The sequence below is a fragment of the Podarcis melisellensis genome, assembly GCF_964234715.1.
Source record: "Podarcis melisellensis genome assembly, chromosome: 4".
In the NCBI taxonomy this organism is placed as follows: domain Eukaryota; kingdom Metazoa; phylum Chordata; class Lepidosauria; order Squamata; family Lacertidae; genus Podarcis; species Podarcis melisellensis.
The window spans coordinates 91691068-91710967 of NC_138531.1; the positions used below are offsets into that span (position 1 = coordinate 91691068).

At 44.7% G+C, this 19900-nt stretch overlaps 2 protein-coding genes and 1 long non-coding RNA gene across 14 annotated transcripts in view; 2 read left to right on the forward strand and 1 right to left on the reverse strand.

Moving 5' to 3' along the window:
* The window catches only part of SYTL2 (synaptotagmin like 2), a 66583-nt gene extending 52966 nt beyond the window's left edge, over window positions 1-13617 (forward strand). For all 12 annotated transcript variants that reach the window (XM_081909528.1, XM_081909523.1, XM_081909524.1 and 9 more), the window contains 7 exons: window positions 2954-3123; window positions 4560-4662; window positions 5078-5248; window positions 7195-7273; window positions 9156-9255; window positions 11190-11395; window positions 13188-13617. In XM_081909528.1, coding sequence (XP_081765654.1) covers window positions 2954-3123; window positions 4560-4662; window positions 5078-5248; window positions 7195-7273; window positions 9156-9255; window positions 11190-11395; window positions 13188-13333 — 975 coding nt within the window. In that variant the 3' untranslated portion in view covers window positions 13334-13617. The remainder of the gene's footprint in view (window positions 1-2953; window positions 3124-4559; window positions 4663-5077; window positions 5249-7194; window positions 7274-9155; window positions 9256-11189; window positions 11396-13187) is intronic.
* A 1844-nt stretch (window positions 13618-15461) lies between these two features.
* On the reverse strand, window positions 15462-18448 carry LOC309369373. Its single transcript, XR_014168059.1, has 2 exons — window positions 18316-18448; window positions 15462-15743 (listed from the first exon to the last, which is right to left on the reverse strand). It is a non-coding gene; the product is annotated as an uncharacterized lncRNA (long non-coding RNA).
* A 183-nt stretch (window positions 18449-18631) lies between these two features.
* Window positions 18632-19782, forward strand: CCDC89 (coiled-coil domain containing 89). Its single transcript, XM_081910015.1, has one exon. It carries the CDS (start codon window positions 18634-18636, stop codon window positions 19720-19722), a length of 1089 nt encoding a protein of 362 aa, XP_081766141.1. The 5' UTR covers window positions 18632-18633; the 3' UTR covers window positions 19723-19782.
* The last annotated feature ends 118 nt before the right edge of the window (window positions 19783-19900 follow it).

Sequence of the window (19900 nt, forward strand, 5' to 3'; positions counted from 1 at the left end):
TCCTGAATGTGGATTACAAAATTTTTGCTGACATTCTGGCAAGTAGATTTAAAAAAGTTCTGAATGAAGTAATTCATAAAGACCAAGCAGGCTTCCTCCCTGGTAGACATCTGTCTGACAACACTAGGAACATTATAGATGTTCTGGAGCTACTACAGACAAATTTGAACACAAGAGCTGTATTAATTTTTATAGATGCAGAGAAGGCCTTTGACAATATATCTTGGAAATTTATGAAGAGAAATTTGGAAGGGATGGGAGTGGGAGGGGCGTTTCAAAATGGTATAGAAGCAATCTATTCAGAGCAAAAAGCTAAATTGATAGTGAATAATGTGGTGACAGAAGAGTTCAGAATTGAAAAAGGAACACGACAGGGGTGCCCCCTATCACCCCTGCTATTTATCTCGGTCCTGGAGGTACTGCTGAACTTGATTAGAAAGGATCGGGAGGTACAAGGAATACAGGTCGGAGGTAAACAATACAAGTTGAAGGCCTTTGCAGATGATTTGGTTTTAACACTACAGGAGCCAGAATCTAGTACTAAAAGAGCTTTAGAATTAATTTATGAGTTTGGTCAGGTGGCAGGATTTAAGTTGAACAAACAAAAAACAAAGGTTTTGGCGAAAAATCTGACTTCTTTAGAAATAGATGAGTTTCAGAAAGAAACGGAGTTAAATGTGGCTAAAAAAGTGAAATACCTGGGGGTGAATTTGACCGGGAAAAATTTGAACTTATTCAAAGATAATTATGAAAAATGCTGGATTGAAATTAAAAAGGATTTAGAAATCTGGTCAAGATTAAAACTTACCTTGTTGGGAAGAATTGCAGCTGTAAAGATGAATGTATTGCCAAAGATGTTATTCTTGTTCCAAACCCTGCAGATCGTGGATAGAGTGGAGTGTTTTGGAAAGTGGCAGAAGGACATTACGAAATTTGTCTGGCAGGGCAAAAGGCCCCGGATAAAACTTAAAATACTAACAGATGCTAAAGAAAGAGGGGGGTTTGCCCTGCCGGACTTAAGGTTATACTATGAGGCAGCATCCTTCTGCTGGCTGAAGGATTGGTTTCTACTAGAAAACACTGATGTCCTAGATCTGGAAGGGTTTAACAATGCTTTTGGATGGCATGCATATTTGTGGTACGACAAGGTAAAGGTACATAAATTGTTCAAGAGCCATATTGTCAGGAAAGCTTTGTTTAATGTCTGGACTAGATACAAGGACTTATTTGAAAATAAGACACCGAGGTGGTTGTCACCAACGGAGGCGAAGACCACCAAAGTACTTAACATGGAGAGTGGTTGGGCTAAATATTGTGAGATAATAGAAAAAGTTGGAGATAATTGGAAGCTGCAGAGTTTAGAAAAAATAAAGGACAAGGTGCGAGACTGGTTTCTCTATGCCCAAATTCAAGAGATGTTTAAAAAAGATAAAAAGATTGGTTTCCAGGTGGAAAAATCAAAATTAGAGACAGAACTACTTGAACCTAAGACGAAAGTGCTCTCAAGAATGTATAACTTGCTGCTTAAATGGAATACACAAGATGAGTTAGTTAAATCAGCTATGATTAAATGGGCTCAAGACATTGGTTACAACATCATGTTTGAAGACTGGGAAAGGTTATGGAACACCGATATGAAATTCACGGCATGTAGTGCCTTGAAAGAAAACATTATGAAAATGATATATAGGTGGTACATGACCCCAGTCAAACTTGCAAAGATTTACCATTTGTCTGATAAAAGGTGTTGGAAGTGTAAGGAAGCTGAAGGAACGTTCTTTCACCTCTGGTGGACATGCCCGAAGGTGAAGGCATTCTGGGAAATGGTTTATAATGAGTTGAAAAAGGTATTTAAGTATACCTTTACTAAGAAACCAGAGGCCTTTCTCCTGGGCATTGTGGGCCAGAGAGTGACAAAGAAGGATAGAACTTTCTTTTTATATGCAACTACAGCAGCAAGAATTCTATTGGCTAAATATTGGAAGGTACAGGAGCTACCCACGCTGGAAGAGTGGCACACGCAGCTGATGGACTATATGGAACTGGCCGAAATGACTGGCAGAATCCGAGACCTGGGAGAAGAGGCAGTGGAAGAGGACTGGAAAAAATTTAAGGACTATTTACAAAAACATTATAAGTTATGTGAATGTTGAGAATTTGTTAAGTTTTTAGACAACAAACTTCAGATTTCAAATTTTTGATATTGCTGAATTTAAGTTCTGATGATGAAATGACTAAAGTCTAGGGTAAAGTTTCTATATTGAGGACTGTTGGAATTGTGAACTAACAATATTTCCCCTAAACCTAATATACAATTGAGGAAAGTACAAAACACAGGAAACAAGGTATTAATTTGCTGTAACTTTATTTTATTGAAAAAGATGCAGGGGATGGAAGATGTGGGGAAGTCCAGTAGATCATGAAAAATTGTTTTGTAAAGTAAGATCTCTTTTTTGCTTATAACCTTTTTCCTTTTCTTTCTGTAAAACTGCCTTTGTTGAATAACTGACGATGTATCTGACCTTGGAAAAAAGCAAATAAAAACATTATTATAAAAAAAAAAAAAATATAATTTATCAGGTCTGAGCACAAATTTCTAAGTGGTTTGTGAGTACAGGCGGGAAGGCAGATGGAGGAAAACTGCTAGCATATCTGAGAGCAGAGGGCAATATATATATTTTTTCTGGGTTCCATCCAACAAAACCACTCTTCGCATGTGTAGTGTTTGATGATTTCCCATCTGGTTTGAAAATGAGCATGCATTATTTGAGTATAAACTGTTCTCTCTCCCTGAGATGACATCTGCAGAGGGATTGTTCTTTGCTGCCTTCAGCTATGCGTAGATGAAGTTCAGCCATGAACTTAGATTTATTTCCCACCTTAAAAGAGTCTGCAGGAAGGGATAAGGATTTCTTTTTTTAAGGGCTTGTTCTCTGCTCGGTGACTTCTACAGGTCAGCACCAGCGTGATGAGCATCTACAGCGGAGACTTTGGGAACGTGGATGTGAAAGGAAATCTTCAGTTTGCTATTGATTACGTGGAGCAGCTGAAGGAACTTCATATTTTCGTCGCCCAGGGCAAGGACTTGGCAATTGCAGATGTTAAGAAGCAGCGTTCAGATCCGTAAGTGTAGGTGGAGGGTGCTGTGTGTGTGTGTATTCAAACCTAGCAGTTCGAAAGCATGTCAAAGTGCAAGTAAATAAATAGGTACCACTCTGGCGGGAAGGTAAGGGGACGCAGGTGGCGCTGTGGGCTAAAGCCTCGGCGCCTAGGACTTGCCAATCCAAAGGTCGGCGGTTCGAATCCCTGCGGCGGGGTGCGCTCCCGCTGCTCGGTCCCAGCGCCTGCCAACCTAGCAGTTCGAAAGCACCTCCGGGTGCAAGTAGATAAATAGGGACCGCTTACCAGTGGGAAGGTAAACGGCGTTTCCGTGTGCGGCTCTGGCTTGCCAGAGCAGCGATGTCACGCTGGCCACGTGACCCGGAAGTGTCTCCGGACAGCGCTGGCCCCTGGCCTCTTAAGTGAGATGGGCGCACAACCCCAGAGTCTGTCAAGACTGGCCCATACGGGCAGGGGTACCTTTACCTGGCGGGAAGGTAAACGGCATTTCCGTGTGCTGCTCTGGTTCGCCAGAAGCGGCTTAGTCATGCTGGCCACATGACTCGGAAGCTGTACACCGGCTCCCTCGGCCAATAAAGCGAGATGAGCGCTGCAACCCTAGAGTCGGTCACGACTTGACCTAATGGTCAGGGGTCCCTTTACCTTTATCAAAGCACAATTATGCAAAACTTAACGTATATAATACAAAATTGCCAAGATGCATCTTTGAAACAGATTACTTTAAACCAGCAAAAGTTACAAATGTGGTCTAAACAAAATTTAAAATTTCCTTCCAGTAGCACCTTAGAGACCAACTAAGTTTGTTATTGGTATGAGCTTTCGTGTGCATGCACACTTCTTCAGAGATCTCCTCCAAATTTTTCATTCCAAAGGGCAGTAGAATTGGCCCATTTTGCCAGTAAAGTTATTTTCAGATCTTTTGTTTCCTCTTACTTGATTGTAGCATTCAGTAGCATATTTACAGGGTATTGTACTCTATAAAACCAATCAGACAGGGGTGGGGGAGAGTCCCACTCTCCAGCATTTGAAAGCTGACAAATTTAGTGGAAGCCAGCAGTGTTGAAATCATTTGACCATCTTCTTCCTAAGGAGAAGTGTGTTTGCCACCTTGAGCTGCTTGAAGGTAAGGCATGATATAAATAGGTGAAACCAAGCAAGACTGAAATGATCTTGCACAGAACAGTTTCTAATAATAATTTTAAAATTCTTTCCTGCACAAGCAGATATCCCGTTTCTGACGTTTCAGGACTGGGAACAAACTTGAGTGCTTCATAATTATAGATACCCTTTTGAAATTCCCCGTGTAATATTGGCCTGTTGAGTTTTAAGGCTAGGAGAGCTACAGACAAAAGGTGCTCATTTTGCTCTTGGGTTTCCCTGAAAGCCTTCTTCCAGATTCAAATGTTACGTTAACCAGACTGGTGGTTAAATCTCCTTAGGTATGTGAAGAGTTACTTGCTACCAGAGAAGTACAAACTGGGCAAAAGAAAAACGTCGGTGAAGAAGAAGACGTTGAACCCTGTCTTCAATGAGATATTAAGGGTAACTTGTATAATTAATAGTACCAGAATGAATGCAGCACATAGTCATGGTTTCATTTAGCCTAAGCATGGTTTGTTTGAATGTGCGAGCCCAGCTCAGTAAACTAATTCATTTTCTGAATGATAGCTTGGTTTAACCAGTAGAGGTTAGTGGGGCTTATCTGACCTCCTTACAGCTGAGTCGCTGAGGATAATAGGGAGGTGGGCATGGTGCAAACACACTGGCAGGAGTGAGTGCCAGGTTGGCTCTGCTGACGCACCATTCCAGCAAGGTAGATGCTGGCGAAGTAAACCCAATCTACTGCCCACCTCTTCGTTGGAATAGCATGCTTCATCTACAGCTCACAGTCCTAACGCACAATTCTAATTCTGTAGATAAATGCATACTTAAAGCGTCTGTTTTGTCTCTTTTGCAGTATAAAGTTGACAGGGCTCTCCTGGCGTCCCAGAGGTTGAATGTCTCCGTGTGGCACAATGACACGTTTGGACGTAACAGTTTCCTGGGCGAGGTGGAGCTGGACCTGGGAGAATGGGACTGGGAAGACAGGCAGAACAAGCAGATGATTTGGTACCCGCTTAAGCCAAGAGTGAGTTAATGGTTTTTGGTCTATAATGAGCGTCGTTGGGCCAAACTCTCTTCTACCCCTCAATGATTTCATAAATGAGTAAATAGCAACAGCCAAAATTCTGAATCATACGGCTACCAGTTTATAATTCCTGTGCTATCATTTACATTCATAGGAAGTATTGTTTTCATACCAACAATTATCATTGAAATTAATAACCTTGCCCAGTGTGATGAATTTCTACTTTGGCTTCTGTATAATTTTCAACAGTGCTGCAACATGTAGTCCACAGGTAGGCAACGTGGTGCCCTTCAGATGCAGTTGGACTCTGGCTCCCATCAGCCCCAACCAAACAAACATGGCCAGCAATAAGGGATGATGGGGTTTGTAGTTCCAACAACATCTGGAGGGCACCACGTTGGCTACCCCCGGTGTAGCTGATTAAAAATATTTCTATTAAAGAGGTGTCTGAGATTTAACCTGGAAGCAGATGTAAATCTCTCCCAGTACATATTTTCCTAAGGTGCTTCTTCATGCTGCAGTTTGCATGGCCCCCAGTAGGTGGCTAATTAAATGTTTCTTTTATCAGCTGATAAGCTCAGTTTGCACCCATTTCGCACACAGTATTTGTGAAAACACACAAATAAGAGATGCTACAATATTAGGTTTTGTAGACAGTGGGTTGATTTTTTAAAATATAGTTTATTAGGAAATATATGTCAATACAGAGGGAGTGGGTGGCGCTGTGGTCTGAACCACTGAGCTTCTTGGGCTTGCAGATCAGAAGGTTGGTGGTTCGAATCCCCACGACAGGGTGAGCTCCTGTTGTTCTGTCCCAGCTTCTGCCAATCTAGCAGCTCGAAAGCAAGTAGATAAATAGGTAGATAAATAGTGCAAGTAGATAAATAGGTACCACTGCGGCGGGAAAATAAACAGCCTTTCCATGTGCTCTGGCACTCGTCACAGTGTCCCATTGTGCCTGAAGCAGTTTAGCTATGCTGGCCAAATGACCTGGAAAGCTGTCTAAAACAAACGCCAGCTCCCTCAGCTTGAAACGAGATGAGCGCCACACCCCATAATCGCCTTTGACTGGACTTAACCATCCAGGGGTCCTTTACCTTTTACCTTTATATATCAATATAGTATTCAAAATGAGTAATAGCAATGTGGAAAGCAACTGAGTATCAATAATGGCAATTACAAAAAACAAAAACTGGACAATTAACATTAGCCCAGGTAGAAATTAAATAGCAGTAAGTTAGAAATTAAATAGCAGTTAGAAATTAAATAGCAGTAATTAATAATTTAACCAAAAAGAAGAAAAAGAAATGAACTGACATAATATAAGGGTTTTATTCAATGCTAGTTATACCGAAGAATATATCCACTGAAGTTAGTGGATCTAAGTTAGTCATGTTCAGTAATTTCAGTGTGTCTACTCTCAGTAAAATTTACTTGAATGCCACCCATTGAAATTAATGAGTTATTCATTAACTTCAGTGGGGCTACTCTCTAGTATGACTAGCATTGAATACCACCCATAGTTAATGGGAGCAATGTATTTAATGTCCCATTTCAGTTTGAGAAGATTCATATTCATATCTTCTCATAAAATTAACAAAGACGAATCCCTCTCTGTCTTACTGTTCCAGAGTTCCTTAAACATTGCCCTTTCTTGTGTAATTTTCTTTTTCCCTTTGAAGAACCCAAAGCATCGTGAGTAGGAGGTTGCCTGTTCCCGTAATTAAATAAGCCATTCCTTTAAATGGGGGAATTCCCTACTCCACTCTCACCCCAGTATTTTCAAATCCTTGCAGCTAAATCATGACATAATAATTTCTTCCTGTCTCCTGGAACTGTGTCTTTGAGATACGTTAGTAAATCTATTTTGGGGTCTAATTGGACCACATATTTCAAGATGTTGCTTGTATTACATAGTCATTGGTTTTTTGCTTTTGTTTGGTCAGACTCCACTAGCTGGTCTTGATCTGGAGAACAGAGGGGACATGAAAATAGCTCTCCAATATGTTCCACAGCCTGTTGGGGGTAAGAATCTTTCTGTTACCCACTTTCCAAATTTGCTTCATGGGGTGTTTTGCCTCCCTAATTTAATGGCATGTCATTCAAACCTGGCAAACTATGGTTTGTTCAAACTATGCCTTGGTTACAAAGCAACCAGGATGAAACCATGGCTTCTGGTTGTGTTACGGGGTACTCGCCGCGGGATCACATTCACCCGGTGCTATACCAGCTGCACTGGCTCCCGGTGTAATACAGGATCGGTTTAAGGTTCTAGTTTTAACCTTTAAAACCCTATACGGCCCAGGACCCTCGTACATATGGGACCGCCTCTCCTGGTATGTCCCATGGAGGACCTTACAGTGTTCAAATAAAAACATCTTCGAGATCCTGGGCTACAGGGAGGCTAGGCTGGCCTCAAGCAGAGCCAGGGCTTTTTCAGCCGTGGCCCCGATCTGGTGGAACGCTGTCACAAGAGACTAGGGCCCTATAGGACTTGACATCTTTCCACAGGGCCTGCAAGACAGAGCTGTTCCACCAGGCCTTTGGCCAAGGCACAGTCTGACCCCCTCCTTCTGTAATCCTCATAGAACTCTAGCCCAATGGTTGCCGTTAATTTGACTCTGAATTGATTTTAGAATGAATTGATTTTAGAATGTATTTCAATTAATTGATTGTGATTTTATGTAAACTGTGTTATTTTTACTGTTGTTAGCCACTCTGAGCCCGGCTACAGCTGGGGAGGGCAGGATATAAATAATCTTATTATTATTATTAAACGGTTGTTTGGGCAAACCATTGGTTTCCATATTCAAATGAAATCGCATAAACCACAGCTTGTTGCAAACCAGGGATGGAGGCCTCACTCCCATGAGGGAAGTGTTTGAGACAGCCTGAGGCCCCTCACTCTTTTAACAGTAAACTAAGGTTGGCGCTGTGGGTTAAACCACAGAGCCTAGGACTTGCCAATCAGAAGGTTGGTGGTTCGAATCCCCACGACAGGGTGAGCTCCCATTGCTTGGTCCCTGCTCCTGCCAACCTAGCAGTTTGAAAGCACGTCAAAGTGCAAGTAGATAAATAGGTACCGCTCCAGCGGGAAGGTAAACGGCGTTTCCGTGCGCTGCTCCAGTTTGCCAGAAGTGGCTTAGTCATGCTGGCCACATGACCCGGAAGCTGTACGCCGGCTCCCTCGGTCAATAAAGCGAGATGAGCACCGCAACCCCAGAGTCGGTCACGACTGGACCTAATGGTCAGGGGTCCCTTTACCTTAAGGTTGTATTTGACCTTCCTCTTAAGTTTACTTGGCTATGAAGTAGTATGGAGAGACTCCTAGATGTTGCTGGAATTCTGTGTTGCTTGCTAAGAAGTTCTCCCTCTGTGTGGCTGGTGCAGTAACCTTCTGTTCGGTGACTGAACGGTTAGCTTACAATGGGTCAACCTCAGGCTGGAGGCAGCTAATCCTTCTCACTATCATCTGAAGCTTTACTGTAGCATGTGAGTGCACCCGAGGCCCTACCCATAGAAGGCGCAGAGAATCATCGTTTGCCTGTGATTAGTAGAGCACTCACATGCATGAAGATGTGCCATTGTTCCAGTCAGTCAGACCGATTGTACACAGTTAGTGGCCATTGCAAAATGAATCACAGGGATGGTTGGGGTGAGGGTGACCTTGGGAAGAGGTTTGGTCTGGAGCGGGGTGTGTGTGTGTGTGTGTGTTGTCTTGTAGGCCAGACAGAGAGGCCTGAGATGCCTGACCCATTCTGCATTCAGTAGCTTCGTAAGACTTTAAGGTTTTGCTGTGTACCTTATTTGTTGTTAACAAGAGGAAACACAAAGAGGGATGCTTTGAACAGATCAACCAACCATGTTGTGCTCTGTTTTCTTTCTCCTTTTTTTGTCTATTTCAAAGGTAAAAAACCTCCACTCACTGGTGAAGTCCACATTTGGGTGAAGGAATGCAGTGACCTCCCTGTCCTCAGGGGCAATAGACTCAACTCATTTGTTAAGTGGTAAGAACAGGGATTCAACCGAATGAAGGTGTAATTTGGCAAGGTTGGGTGTCTGACTCTTGGAGCGGGTCCTGGGCACTACCAGAATGCCAGGAGTGAGAATCAGCAGTGAATCACACCATCCAAGTTGGAGTTCACTCTTTATTAGCAAAACCAAAAATGACACAGGAGTGTCAGGCCTAATGAGCCCAGCAACTCATCTCTGGTAGGTCTTGCCCCCATGAAACAGATGCTGAGACTGTAGGTTCTTGCCTCCCCACAGCTGCCTAATTCCCTTCCTCTGTAGAGTTTTCCCCAAGCGATCTGAGACTGTGCCTGCATGAAGTGAACTTCTCCTACACCCTTTTCATGCCTCTCTTGGTTCTGGGAAACCAGGGAGAGGGGAGTGTGTCACAGCAAGAGGGGGAGAAACCCACTTCAGCAGTCTGACTCAACTCTGCTTCTTGGCCTCCCTCCTCCCTCCCTCTTGCTTCAGTTTCTCCCAGCTCACTAAGCCCTGTTACCTCCTCAGCTTCTGACACCTCTTCCTCCCAGTCTTCTCCTCCTGACCACTCACTATTGTCCCACTCCCACTCCCCGGGCTCTGAGCCTTCTTTCCTTGGTGGTTCCCCAGCTGGTTCCTTCCACCATTCCTCTGTGTCCAACCAGCCCATGGCCCAGAAGCTCTTTATTATCCAAAGCAGCTCCCAACATGTTTGTGGCAATTTCTGTCACAACATCATAGACCCTGATGGGCTGCAGCTGTGAAATTGGTGAAGATGCGTATCAAGAAGATATTGAAAAAATGAGTTCAAGCATGAACCTGCATGAACCTCTCTCTGTTTAATGCACATGTGGCAATAGCACACCTGCAAACTGAACATCAATGTACCACCTCTTGTTGCCTGAGATGCAAGGGGAGGAGGTTTCCTGTTTATTTTTTGCAGATTTATAAACCGCTTCATGACAAAAGTAGCCAAAGCACAAAAAAATTGTTAAGATAAAATATATAATACAAAAGATTACAAATCCACTCGGTCCCTGCTCCTGCCAACCTAGCAGTTCGAAAGCACGTCAAAGTGCAAGTACATAAATAGGTACCGCTCCTGCGGAAAGGTAAACGGTGTTTTCGTGCGCTGCTCTGGTTCGCCAGAAGCGGCTTAGTCATGCTGGCCACATGACCCGGAAGCTGTCTGCGGACAAACGCTGGCTCTCTCGGCCAATAAAGCGAGATGAGCGCCACAGCCCCAGAGTTGGTCACGACTGGACCTAATGGTCAGGGGTCCCTTTACCTTTACTTTAAACTTAAAAATAATATAAAGCTGGTGATAGAGTTAAACAATTATGTAGCATATTAGCCTGAATATATGCCGCAACCACAAATAAGCCGCACCTTTAAAATTCAAGGGGGGAAAAGAAAAAAAGACAATACCCGAAAAGTTACAATCGCTAAAATCACAAATCACTATTCAATTCCTATAATTCCGCAGGCACTGACACCCATAAAGGCAAATGTAGAAGAAAATCCTATGGGTAACAGAGATGACCCACAAGCTCGCAAATCAGCAATAAAACCTTTTTTTGTTCCGTTTTACCATTTGTCTGTTTCAGCAGCAATATCGTAAAAGCCAATTTTTGTAAAGTTGTGAATTTAAGCCACACTTGAACTTTTCACGGTCGGAATTTTGGGGGAAAGTGTGGCTTATATTCGGGCCAATACGGTAGTTGTTCCACAAGATGGCTGGGTCACCTCTATCAGCGTTCCCTCTCTGTTTTATCGAATCCCTTCTTTCTTGGTTGCAGAACTAGTTTCTCTCTTTACTTCCACCAAAAGTCACCCGCCCACCCCAGATTACTGGGACAACAACAGTTTCTTGTGTGGTATGAACAAAGTCTCAAGTGTCTAAGGTTATTCTCATGGTCATTTTTCTCCCTCTTCCCACTTTTATCCGAAGTACCATCCTTCCAGACACAAGCAGGAAAAGCCGTCAGAAAACAAGAGCTGTAGCGAAGACAACAAATCCGGTGTTCAATCATACAATGGTGTACGATGGCTTCAGACCTCAAGATTTGAAAGAAGCCTGCGTGGAGCTCACTGTCTGGGATCACAACAAACTAGCCAATCACTTCCTTGGAGGCCTCAGGATAGGACTTGGAACAGGTAATGTCGGATAAGTGGAAGTTCTCCCCACCACCCTAGTGCTAGTAAGTGGGGACTAGAGAGATACAATAGCCATCTTCAAATATTTCAAGGGCTGTCACATGGAAGAGGGAACAAGCTTGTTTTCTCCTGCTCTGGAGGGTAGGAATCTAACTAGTGGCTTCAAGTTAGCATCTAGATCAAGGGAAGTAATAGTGCCACTGTATTCTGCTCTGGTCAGACCTCACCTGGAGTACTGTGTCCAGTTCTGGGCACCACAGTTCAAGAAGGACACTGACAAACTGGAACGTGTCCAGAGGAGGGCAACCAAAATGGTCAAAGGTCTGGAAACGATGCCTTATGAGGAACGGCTAAGGGAGCTGGGCATGTTTAGCCTGGAGAAGAGGAGGTTAAGGGGTGATATGATAGCCATGTTCAAATATATAAAAGGATGTCACATAGAGGAGGGAGAAAGGTTGTTCTCTGCTGCTCCAGAGAAGCGGACACGGAGCAATGGTTCCAAACTACAAGAAAGAAGATTCCACCTAAACATTAGGAAGAACTTCCTGACAGTAAGAGCTGTTTGACAGTGGAATTTGCTGCCAAGGAGTGTGGTGGAGTCTCCTTCTTTGGAGGTCTTTAAGCAGAGGCTTGACAACCATATGTCAGGAGTGCTCTGATGGTGTTTCCTGCTTGGCAGGGGGTTGGACTCGATGGCCCTTGTGGTCTCTTCCAACTCTATGATTCTGTGATTCTAAGTTACAAGAAAGGAGATTCCAGCTAAACAGCAGGAACAACTCTGATAGGAAGAGCTCTTCGACAGTAGAACGGTCTTACTTGGGAGGTTGTGGACTCTCCTTCCTTGGAGGTTTTTAAGCATAGGTTGGATGGCTATCTGCCATAGATGCTTTAGCTGAGACCTCTGCATTGCAGGGAATTGGACTAGATGACCCTTGGGGTCCCTTCCAACGCTACAATTCTATGATCATAGCTGACAACTTTCCCCTTTTATTGCGAGGAATCCTATTCGGAATAAGGGAATTTCCCTTAAAAGCTGTGTCTATGATTCTATGACCCAATGGCTTTGAAACAAAGTGCTCTTGAAATATTGGGCAGGATTCACCTCACGAGCCCAATGTAAGGATTTCTGCTTGTGCAACAAGTGCTGGATCTGCACTGATCTTAAAAAACAACAACAAAAGCTAAGAAAAAACATTATGTAGCTCTCAGTGCAATTTTCCATCGACCTCTGTACATCGCCCCTTTGGTGTCACATTTTATAACACATTTATAACATTATAAGGGACGCGGGTGGCACTGTGGGTTTAACCACAGAGCCTAGGACTTTCCGATCAGAAGCTTGGTGGTTCGAATCCCCGCGAAGGGATGAGCTCCCATTGCTTAGTCCCGGCTCCTGCCAACCTAGCAGTTCGAAAGCACATCAAAATGCAAGTAGATAAATAGGTACCACTCCGGCAGGAAGGTAAACGGTGTTTCCGTGCGCTGCTCTGGTTTGCCAGAAGCGGCTTAGTCATGCTGGCCACATGACCCGGAAGCTGTATGCTGGCTCCCTCGGCCAGTAAAGCGAGATGAGCGCGCAACCCCCGAGTCCACCATGACTGGACCTAATGGTCAGGGGTACCTTTACCTTTATAACATTCTAACTCACCAGTATAGATTAGTCCAAGGTTTCTCCTGGTTGTAACCCAGAGCGTACTGCTTAAGGGAGGTAACTTTGCAGTTACTGTTGTGTAAATGACAGATAAAAGGCAATGCTAATTCAATATGTTTTTTTAAAAAACCTTTTCTTTAGGTAAAAGCTACGGTACTCCAGTAGACTGGATGGACTCTACAACAGATGAAAGCAACTTATGGGAACGAATGATTGATTCTCCAAACACCTGGGTTGAAGATACGCTGCCACTCAGGATGTTGATGATGGCAAAAACACCAAAATAGATGATGCACCTTTTGGACGCTTCCTGTTTGTACGGCTTGCTGGCGTTTGGGTGGAAAGAAGAGGCAGGCAAAAATAGAGAGGATCTTGGGGGGGGTGCACAATGGCTGATATATTCATTTGTAATTTCATCAGAGGGCATGTGTGTCTGCAATACAGTTTTAAACTATTTTACTAAATGCTGCTTTGATAATGCATGTCAACTCCTTCCTGCCCTCAGGTACTGTTATTAAAAATTAAACTTTATTAAAGATGAATTAAAACTGTAAAATATATATATTTAAAATATTGTGTACTCTTGCCTTCTTGAATAGCATATGGGGGGAGGGGGGAAGTTGGCCATTTCACTAAATGAGCTAAATTTCAGCATGCATTTACTGTCTTCCACTGGCCCACAGTCCCCAAAGTGAACAAGTGAATGCACCTGCCAACGTGGTGCTATTGTGCGTAAAGCTGAGTCCAATTGTTGCATGTATCCCATCTTCCTTTCAAAAACGGCCTTTTATTGTTCGAATTGGGAAAATCTGTAAATAGCGGTTGCAAACATGGATGTTAATGGTAAGCATTGGTGTGGGAAGTAGACATTGCATCAGTGTTTCACTGAAGAACAGCCACCCCTGTGTCTTGCTTCCCTCCCTCCTCTTAAGGCCTAATGATTACTCAGTGTGTGACATGACAACATCCTTCAGAAAGAAGCATCTACACCAGTGGTGGCCAAACGTGGCCCTCCCGCTGTTTTGGGACTACAATTCCCATCATCCCTGACCACTGGTACTGTTAGCTAGGGATGATGGGAGTTGCAGTCCAAAAACAGGTGAAGGGCCAAGTTTGGCCATGCCTGATCTAAACTATTGGTCTCTGCTGGTGTGGGTTGCGGCATTCCTAAACATGACAGGGGAAAAAGGAGAAGGAAGCTTGGGGCTGAGAGGTGGGGTGGGGCAGCCCTACCTCTGCTATAAAAGTGTAGTTCCAGCTTCTGTTATTTCCACGTTGCACAAGTTATTAGAACTGAAGAGCTCTAAATACAGTACCTGCAAAGATGGAAGACTTTTACAGATTGTTCAACTTACTAACAACCTTGAAATTGCAGATTCTCTTCTTCCCCCTCGCCCTTTTCTGTGAGCAAGACCCTGTTCACATCGGCTCATCATCACTCTTATCAGCTTTTATTATTGGTGAAGCTAAAGTGAGACCTCAAACAAACAAACACCTCCATTGCAAAATGTGCTGCTGGCTTTTTCAATGCGTCAGGGCTTTTAAAATGTTCTCTAGTGCCACCATTTGGGCAAAGCAGGAAGCAATACTTAAAACAGGAGCAAACGCTTTTATGCATCGCAATTGAATGTTGCAAGATTTGGAACTTTATTTGTTCACGCTTTCTAAACTCAAAACGTCTGTTAGAAACTATGTATATGCTCAGATGAGCAAGTGTTGAAATTGCGAGAGAGACAAAGCGTGCTGCATTCGCTCTGTGCTTTTTTTTTTGGTGGTACATTCGCTTTCCAGTTGTGTTCTGTTCTGAAAAAGAAGTCAAATACAAAACTCCCCGCCCCCTTGCACTTTCAGTTATGCTTGGATATATCTGGTTCAGCTTGATAGAGGTTCACTAAACACCTGAGCGTACCTGAACTTATTTTCTGGTTCACCACAGAACATGTAAGCATCAGTTTGCACTACCTTACTATGGATACTGGTCTGTTGTGCAGCTGCTGGTGGGAAGTTATCTGGCCTAATGATGTGGAACTGAAGACAAAGCTGAATAACTTGATGTCAGAAACTGCAAGAGAACTTTGAGTAAACATAGCTAGGAAAGTGCTGATAGCCCCATTATGCAAGCTCGTCTTGCCTATACAGTGGTACCTCGGGTTAAGTACTTAATTCGTTCTGGAGGTCCGTACTTAACCTGAAACTGTTCTTAACCTGAAGCACCACTTTAGCTAATGGGGCCTCCTGCTGCTGCCATGCCGCCGGAGCACGATTTCTGTTCTCATCCTGAAGCAAAGTTCTTAACCTGAAGCACTATTTCTGGGTTAGCGGAGTCTGTAACCTGAAGCGTATGTAACCCGAGGTACCACTGTATTCTGATTCTTTTCCTCATTGGCAAGTTACTTTAACAAAAAAATAGCCTGGTTTTTAAGAACATAGGTACCTTTTATTTCTACCTCATTTGATTCTCAGGGACACAATATTATTTCAGAGTTGGCAGTAATAGTGGTGAGCTGTTGGTCATTTTCAGGCTTCCTTTGGGAGGGAAAGGAAGGAGACATCTATCGCAGAGGGTCACAGCCAAGGAACGTGCTTTCCAGAGCTTGTTAAGCTTCCAGGATGCTTTCTTTCTTGTTTGGCCTCGCTCTACACTTGGCAAGGAGTCTGCTTCAATCCTATTGCTATGGAGATGCAAACTCAACAAGGCTGTCAGACCAAGATAGTAAAAGAATAAAGGCCTGGTAAGGAAACATTTTATGGCTCTTTGATTAACTTTTTTTCAAAAAAATAAATATTTATAAACGCTATTTTAAAATGGCAAAACCAGACAGTTATGTACGAGTATAAAAGAAACAGGATGATGATAATATCTGTTGAAATGAAATTGGATGACCTTTTCTGAATGTTGGAACAGCAACTGGAACTATTCTGATGTACAAATTTGTTTTCATTATAAGAGCACTGAATTTATTGCAACTTATTTTATAGGTTGCAATCTTGTGCACTCCTGTTTACCTAGGAGTAAGCTCCACTGAACTCAACGGGGCTTACTTCTGAGTAGATATGTACAGAATTGTGCAGTTAAGAGAGTAAGAAAACCTTCAGAGTCAGATCTTTATTTTCTCTCAGGCTAGATCCTTCTTTAATCCCTCAATTCAACCCCATCCAGCTTCAGGGATCTGATAACACTCTGGTGTTGTGGGAGTATGTTCCCAAAACAGAGTCCCTTTGTCCATTTTTAGGAAAGAGTAGTATGTTCATTAGTTATGATTTGCCTTTTAACCATTACATTGTTTAGCCTTGAAACATTATTCAATACGTACTCAGAGGCTCTGCTGATTAACAAGCAAGCATAAACAGAGCTGTGATAAGAACAACACACTCCCCCACCCAATATAATAATTATGAATTGTGCTAATTGGACGGCATACATGCATGTATGTGATTAAAAATTGGAATTCTAGCAAGCATTGGGATTTGTCATAAGACTATAGTGTGGGTTAAATAATTGTTATCAGGAGAGAAAAGAGCCACATAATTCAATTTTTAAGTAGTACCTCCCTTCTCTCTATTCTTTTAATTCCCATTTCAAACCATATCCCTTCCATAAAGTTTTTTGGGTCTTAACCCTTTAACCATCAACATAGCTAAAATTAAAAACAAGTACATTCAATTGTGCTAGCTTCCAGTACCTATGCCTATTGACTCTAGGCATAATATGGTAAATTTCTCAGGTCAGGTGGAATTCTGCTCTTCTTATGCACAGTATAAAGAGTCACATATATGAATGCCTTTATAATAGGCAATCTAGCAACAATATTGTTGTGGACTGCTGAACTAGGCTTCCCCCCTTTTGTTAGATAGGGTTTAAGACATCTTGCAACAATTCTAAAATACATTTTCAAATAGAATCTCAGCAACAACACACGTAACAGAGAGCTGAAAGAAACAGATGCCATCAGCACCAGAAATTGTTAGGGTAGAAGAATAATTAAGGCAGTGTTCACACACTATACATGGCTCCCCCCAAAGAATCCTGGGAATTTTTATTTTTCACAGAGCTACAATTCCCAGCACCATTTATAAAAACTACACTTCCCAACATTATTTGGAGTAAACCACATTCTTTAAATACCGTATTTTTCGCACCATAGGACGCACTTTTTCCCCTCCAAAAATGAAAGGGAAATGTGTGTGCGTCCTATGGTGCGAATGCAGGCTTTCGCTGAAGCCTGGAGAGTGAGAGGGGTCGGTGCGCACCAACCCCTCATGCTCTCCAGGCTTCGCACACCTCTCCGCAAGCAGCAGGAGCCCAGCGCTGGGCTCCCGCTGCTTGCGGAGAGGTGCCTGCATGCCGAAGCCTGGGCGCGCTGAGCTCAGCGCGTCCAGGCTTCGCGGACCTCTCCGCAAGCAGCGGGAGCGTTCCCGCTGCTTGCGGAGAGGTGCCTGCATGCCGAAGCCTGGGCGCGCTGAGCTCAGCGCGTCCAGGCTTCGCGGACCTCTCCGCAAGCAGCGGGAGCGTTCCCGCTGCTTGCGGAGAGGTGCCTGCATGCCGAAGCCTGGGCGCGCTGAGCTCAGCGCGTCCAGGCTTCGCGGACCTCTCCGCAAGCAGCGGGAGCGTTCCCGCTGCTTGCGGAGAGGTGCCTGCATGCCGAAGCCTGGGCGCGCTGAGCTCAGCGCGTCCAGGCTTCGCGGACCTCTCCGCAAGCAGCGGGAGCGTTCCCGCTGCTTGCGGAGAGGTGCCTGCATGCCGAAGCCTGGGCGCGCTGAGCTCAGCGCGTCCAGGCTTCGCGGACCTCTCCGCAAGCAGCGGGAGCGCTCCCGCTGCTTGCGGAGAGCTGCCTGTTTGAGGGCTGGGGTCGGGGGAAGCTCTAGCTTCCCCCGCCCCAGCCCCGCACCTGGGGGGGAAATAATTTTTTCCCCTTTATTTCCCCCCCAAAAAACTGGGTGCGCCCTATGGTCCGGTGCGCCCTATGGTGCGAAAAATACGGTATATGGTGTGCATGCAGCCAGTGATGAGCACTGAATGGTGAAACAGGAATGCCTTCACTGCTCATCTTAACGCCCAGACATAAGGATCCAGTTGGGCTTCCCAAGGGAAGGAGAATTCGGTAGCTGTGTCGCTGCTGCCAGGAAGACCATTGACTTCAATGGCCCTATCTAAGCCTAACTCAGGAAAAGGGGAGAATGAAGCTAAGAGTCACTTAGGATTTAACAGGGAATACATCTTTTTTTGGCCCGGGGGTGGGGAATTAAATAAGAGGTGAAGCTCTCATACTGTTTATCTTCGATTAGGAAACTAAGCACTGATCTAGTGTGGTGGCTTTCGTTCCAGGCCAGGCTGGTGTTTTGCACCGATTCCTGCTCCCTTGCAGATCTGCGTTCCTCACCTGCAGTGCAGAAGGAATGCACTGGAGACCCCTGCAAAGCCCTCTGGTTCTAGAAAGCCCAGCAGTTCTTGGCTTATGACATCATGGGATTCTTGGAACGTTTGCACCAACTGCCTTTTGGGCCAGCAACAGACGTTTTGAATGCTACTTGAGAGGGAAGCGCTGCACAACTCTGCAGCATTGAGAAGAGGCAGCAGTTCCTCAACATGCCTCAGGATGGGAAGAGTCCGGGAATGGCCTTTCCCAAGGTACCAAAGGAGGTAGAAGAAGATGATGATGATGTAGACTGGAGCATGGGCGACCCCTTTGAGACCTTGGAGAAACTCCAAGGTCTCTCTGACGGGGAGAAGGGGGAGAAGGCCATGCTCCGCTCACGACTCCATGAGCAGTCTCAGCTGATCTGCATCCTCAAGAAGCGAGCGGACGAGCAGCTCTTGCGCTGCAAGGCCCTGGAGGAGATCAACATGGACCTGGAGGAACAGAGGATGGCGGATGCTATGCGGCTGGAGAACCAGACGCGGCGAGTGCAGCAGCTGGAAGAGCGCTTCATGGATCTGGCTGCCAACCACGAGGACATGATCCACTTCAAGGACGAGCACAAGAGGCAGAACCTGCAGCTGAGGGAAGAGAACCACCGATTGCGGGTGGAGAACCAGAACCTTTTCTGCCAGGCTTTGGAGGAGAAAGAGGCCGAGGTGGCCCAACTCACTTCTGAGTTTAAGAAACTCTCGGATGAAACGAAGTCCTTAAAGGAACGTTACGAACAGGACAGCCACCGAGCCCGAGAGCGAGAGAAGGAACTTTTGGAAGCCCACCAGCAGGAAGCCAAATCTAAGGCTGAGGAAATCACGTCGCTGAGAAGCCGGCTGGGTATCCTGGAGGAGAAACACAGCCACGTCACGGAGGAACTGCAGCAAGCGGAAAAGAAGCTAAGAGAGGTGGACTGCACCTTGCAAGCCAAGGTGGAGAAGCTGACCAAGGAGAAGGAGGAGCTGCTAAACCTGGCGATGGACAGAGGCAAGGTGCTGCAGGACAAGCAAAGGGAGATTGCGGAGCTGGAGAAGAAGGCGGAAGAGATGGAGAAAGCCAAGCAGGCGGCGGAGCTGCGCTTTGAGACGGAGGCTGTAGCAGTGGACTGCAACCTCCGGGTGCGAGACCTGCGGAGGCGGCTGGATGGCACCCAGCAAGCCTACACTGAGCTCCGGATGCATTTTGAAGCGTACAAGAAGCACAGCACAGAGTTGCTTACGAAAGAGAAAGAATTAAATACCAAACTCCGACATTTCATAGCGTAAGCCTTTGCTGTCAGCTTTGCTCCTACCGCCTTTGAGAAAATAAAATAATCTTTTACCAGATCATTTCCCCCCCTATTTTAGATACCAGTTTTAAGATAATTTTGTTTAGAGTAGGAAGGCGACCATTCTTAGGTTGCTGAGATTAAGATATGTATTTTTTGGATGTATTTTTTCCAGT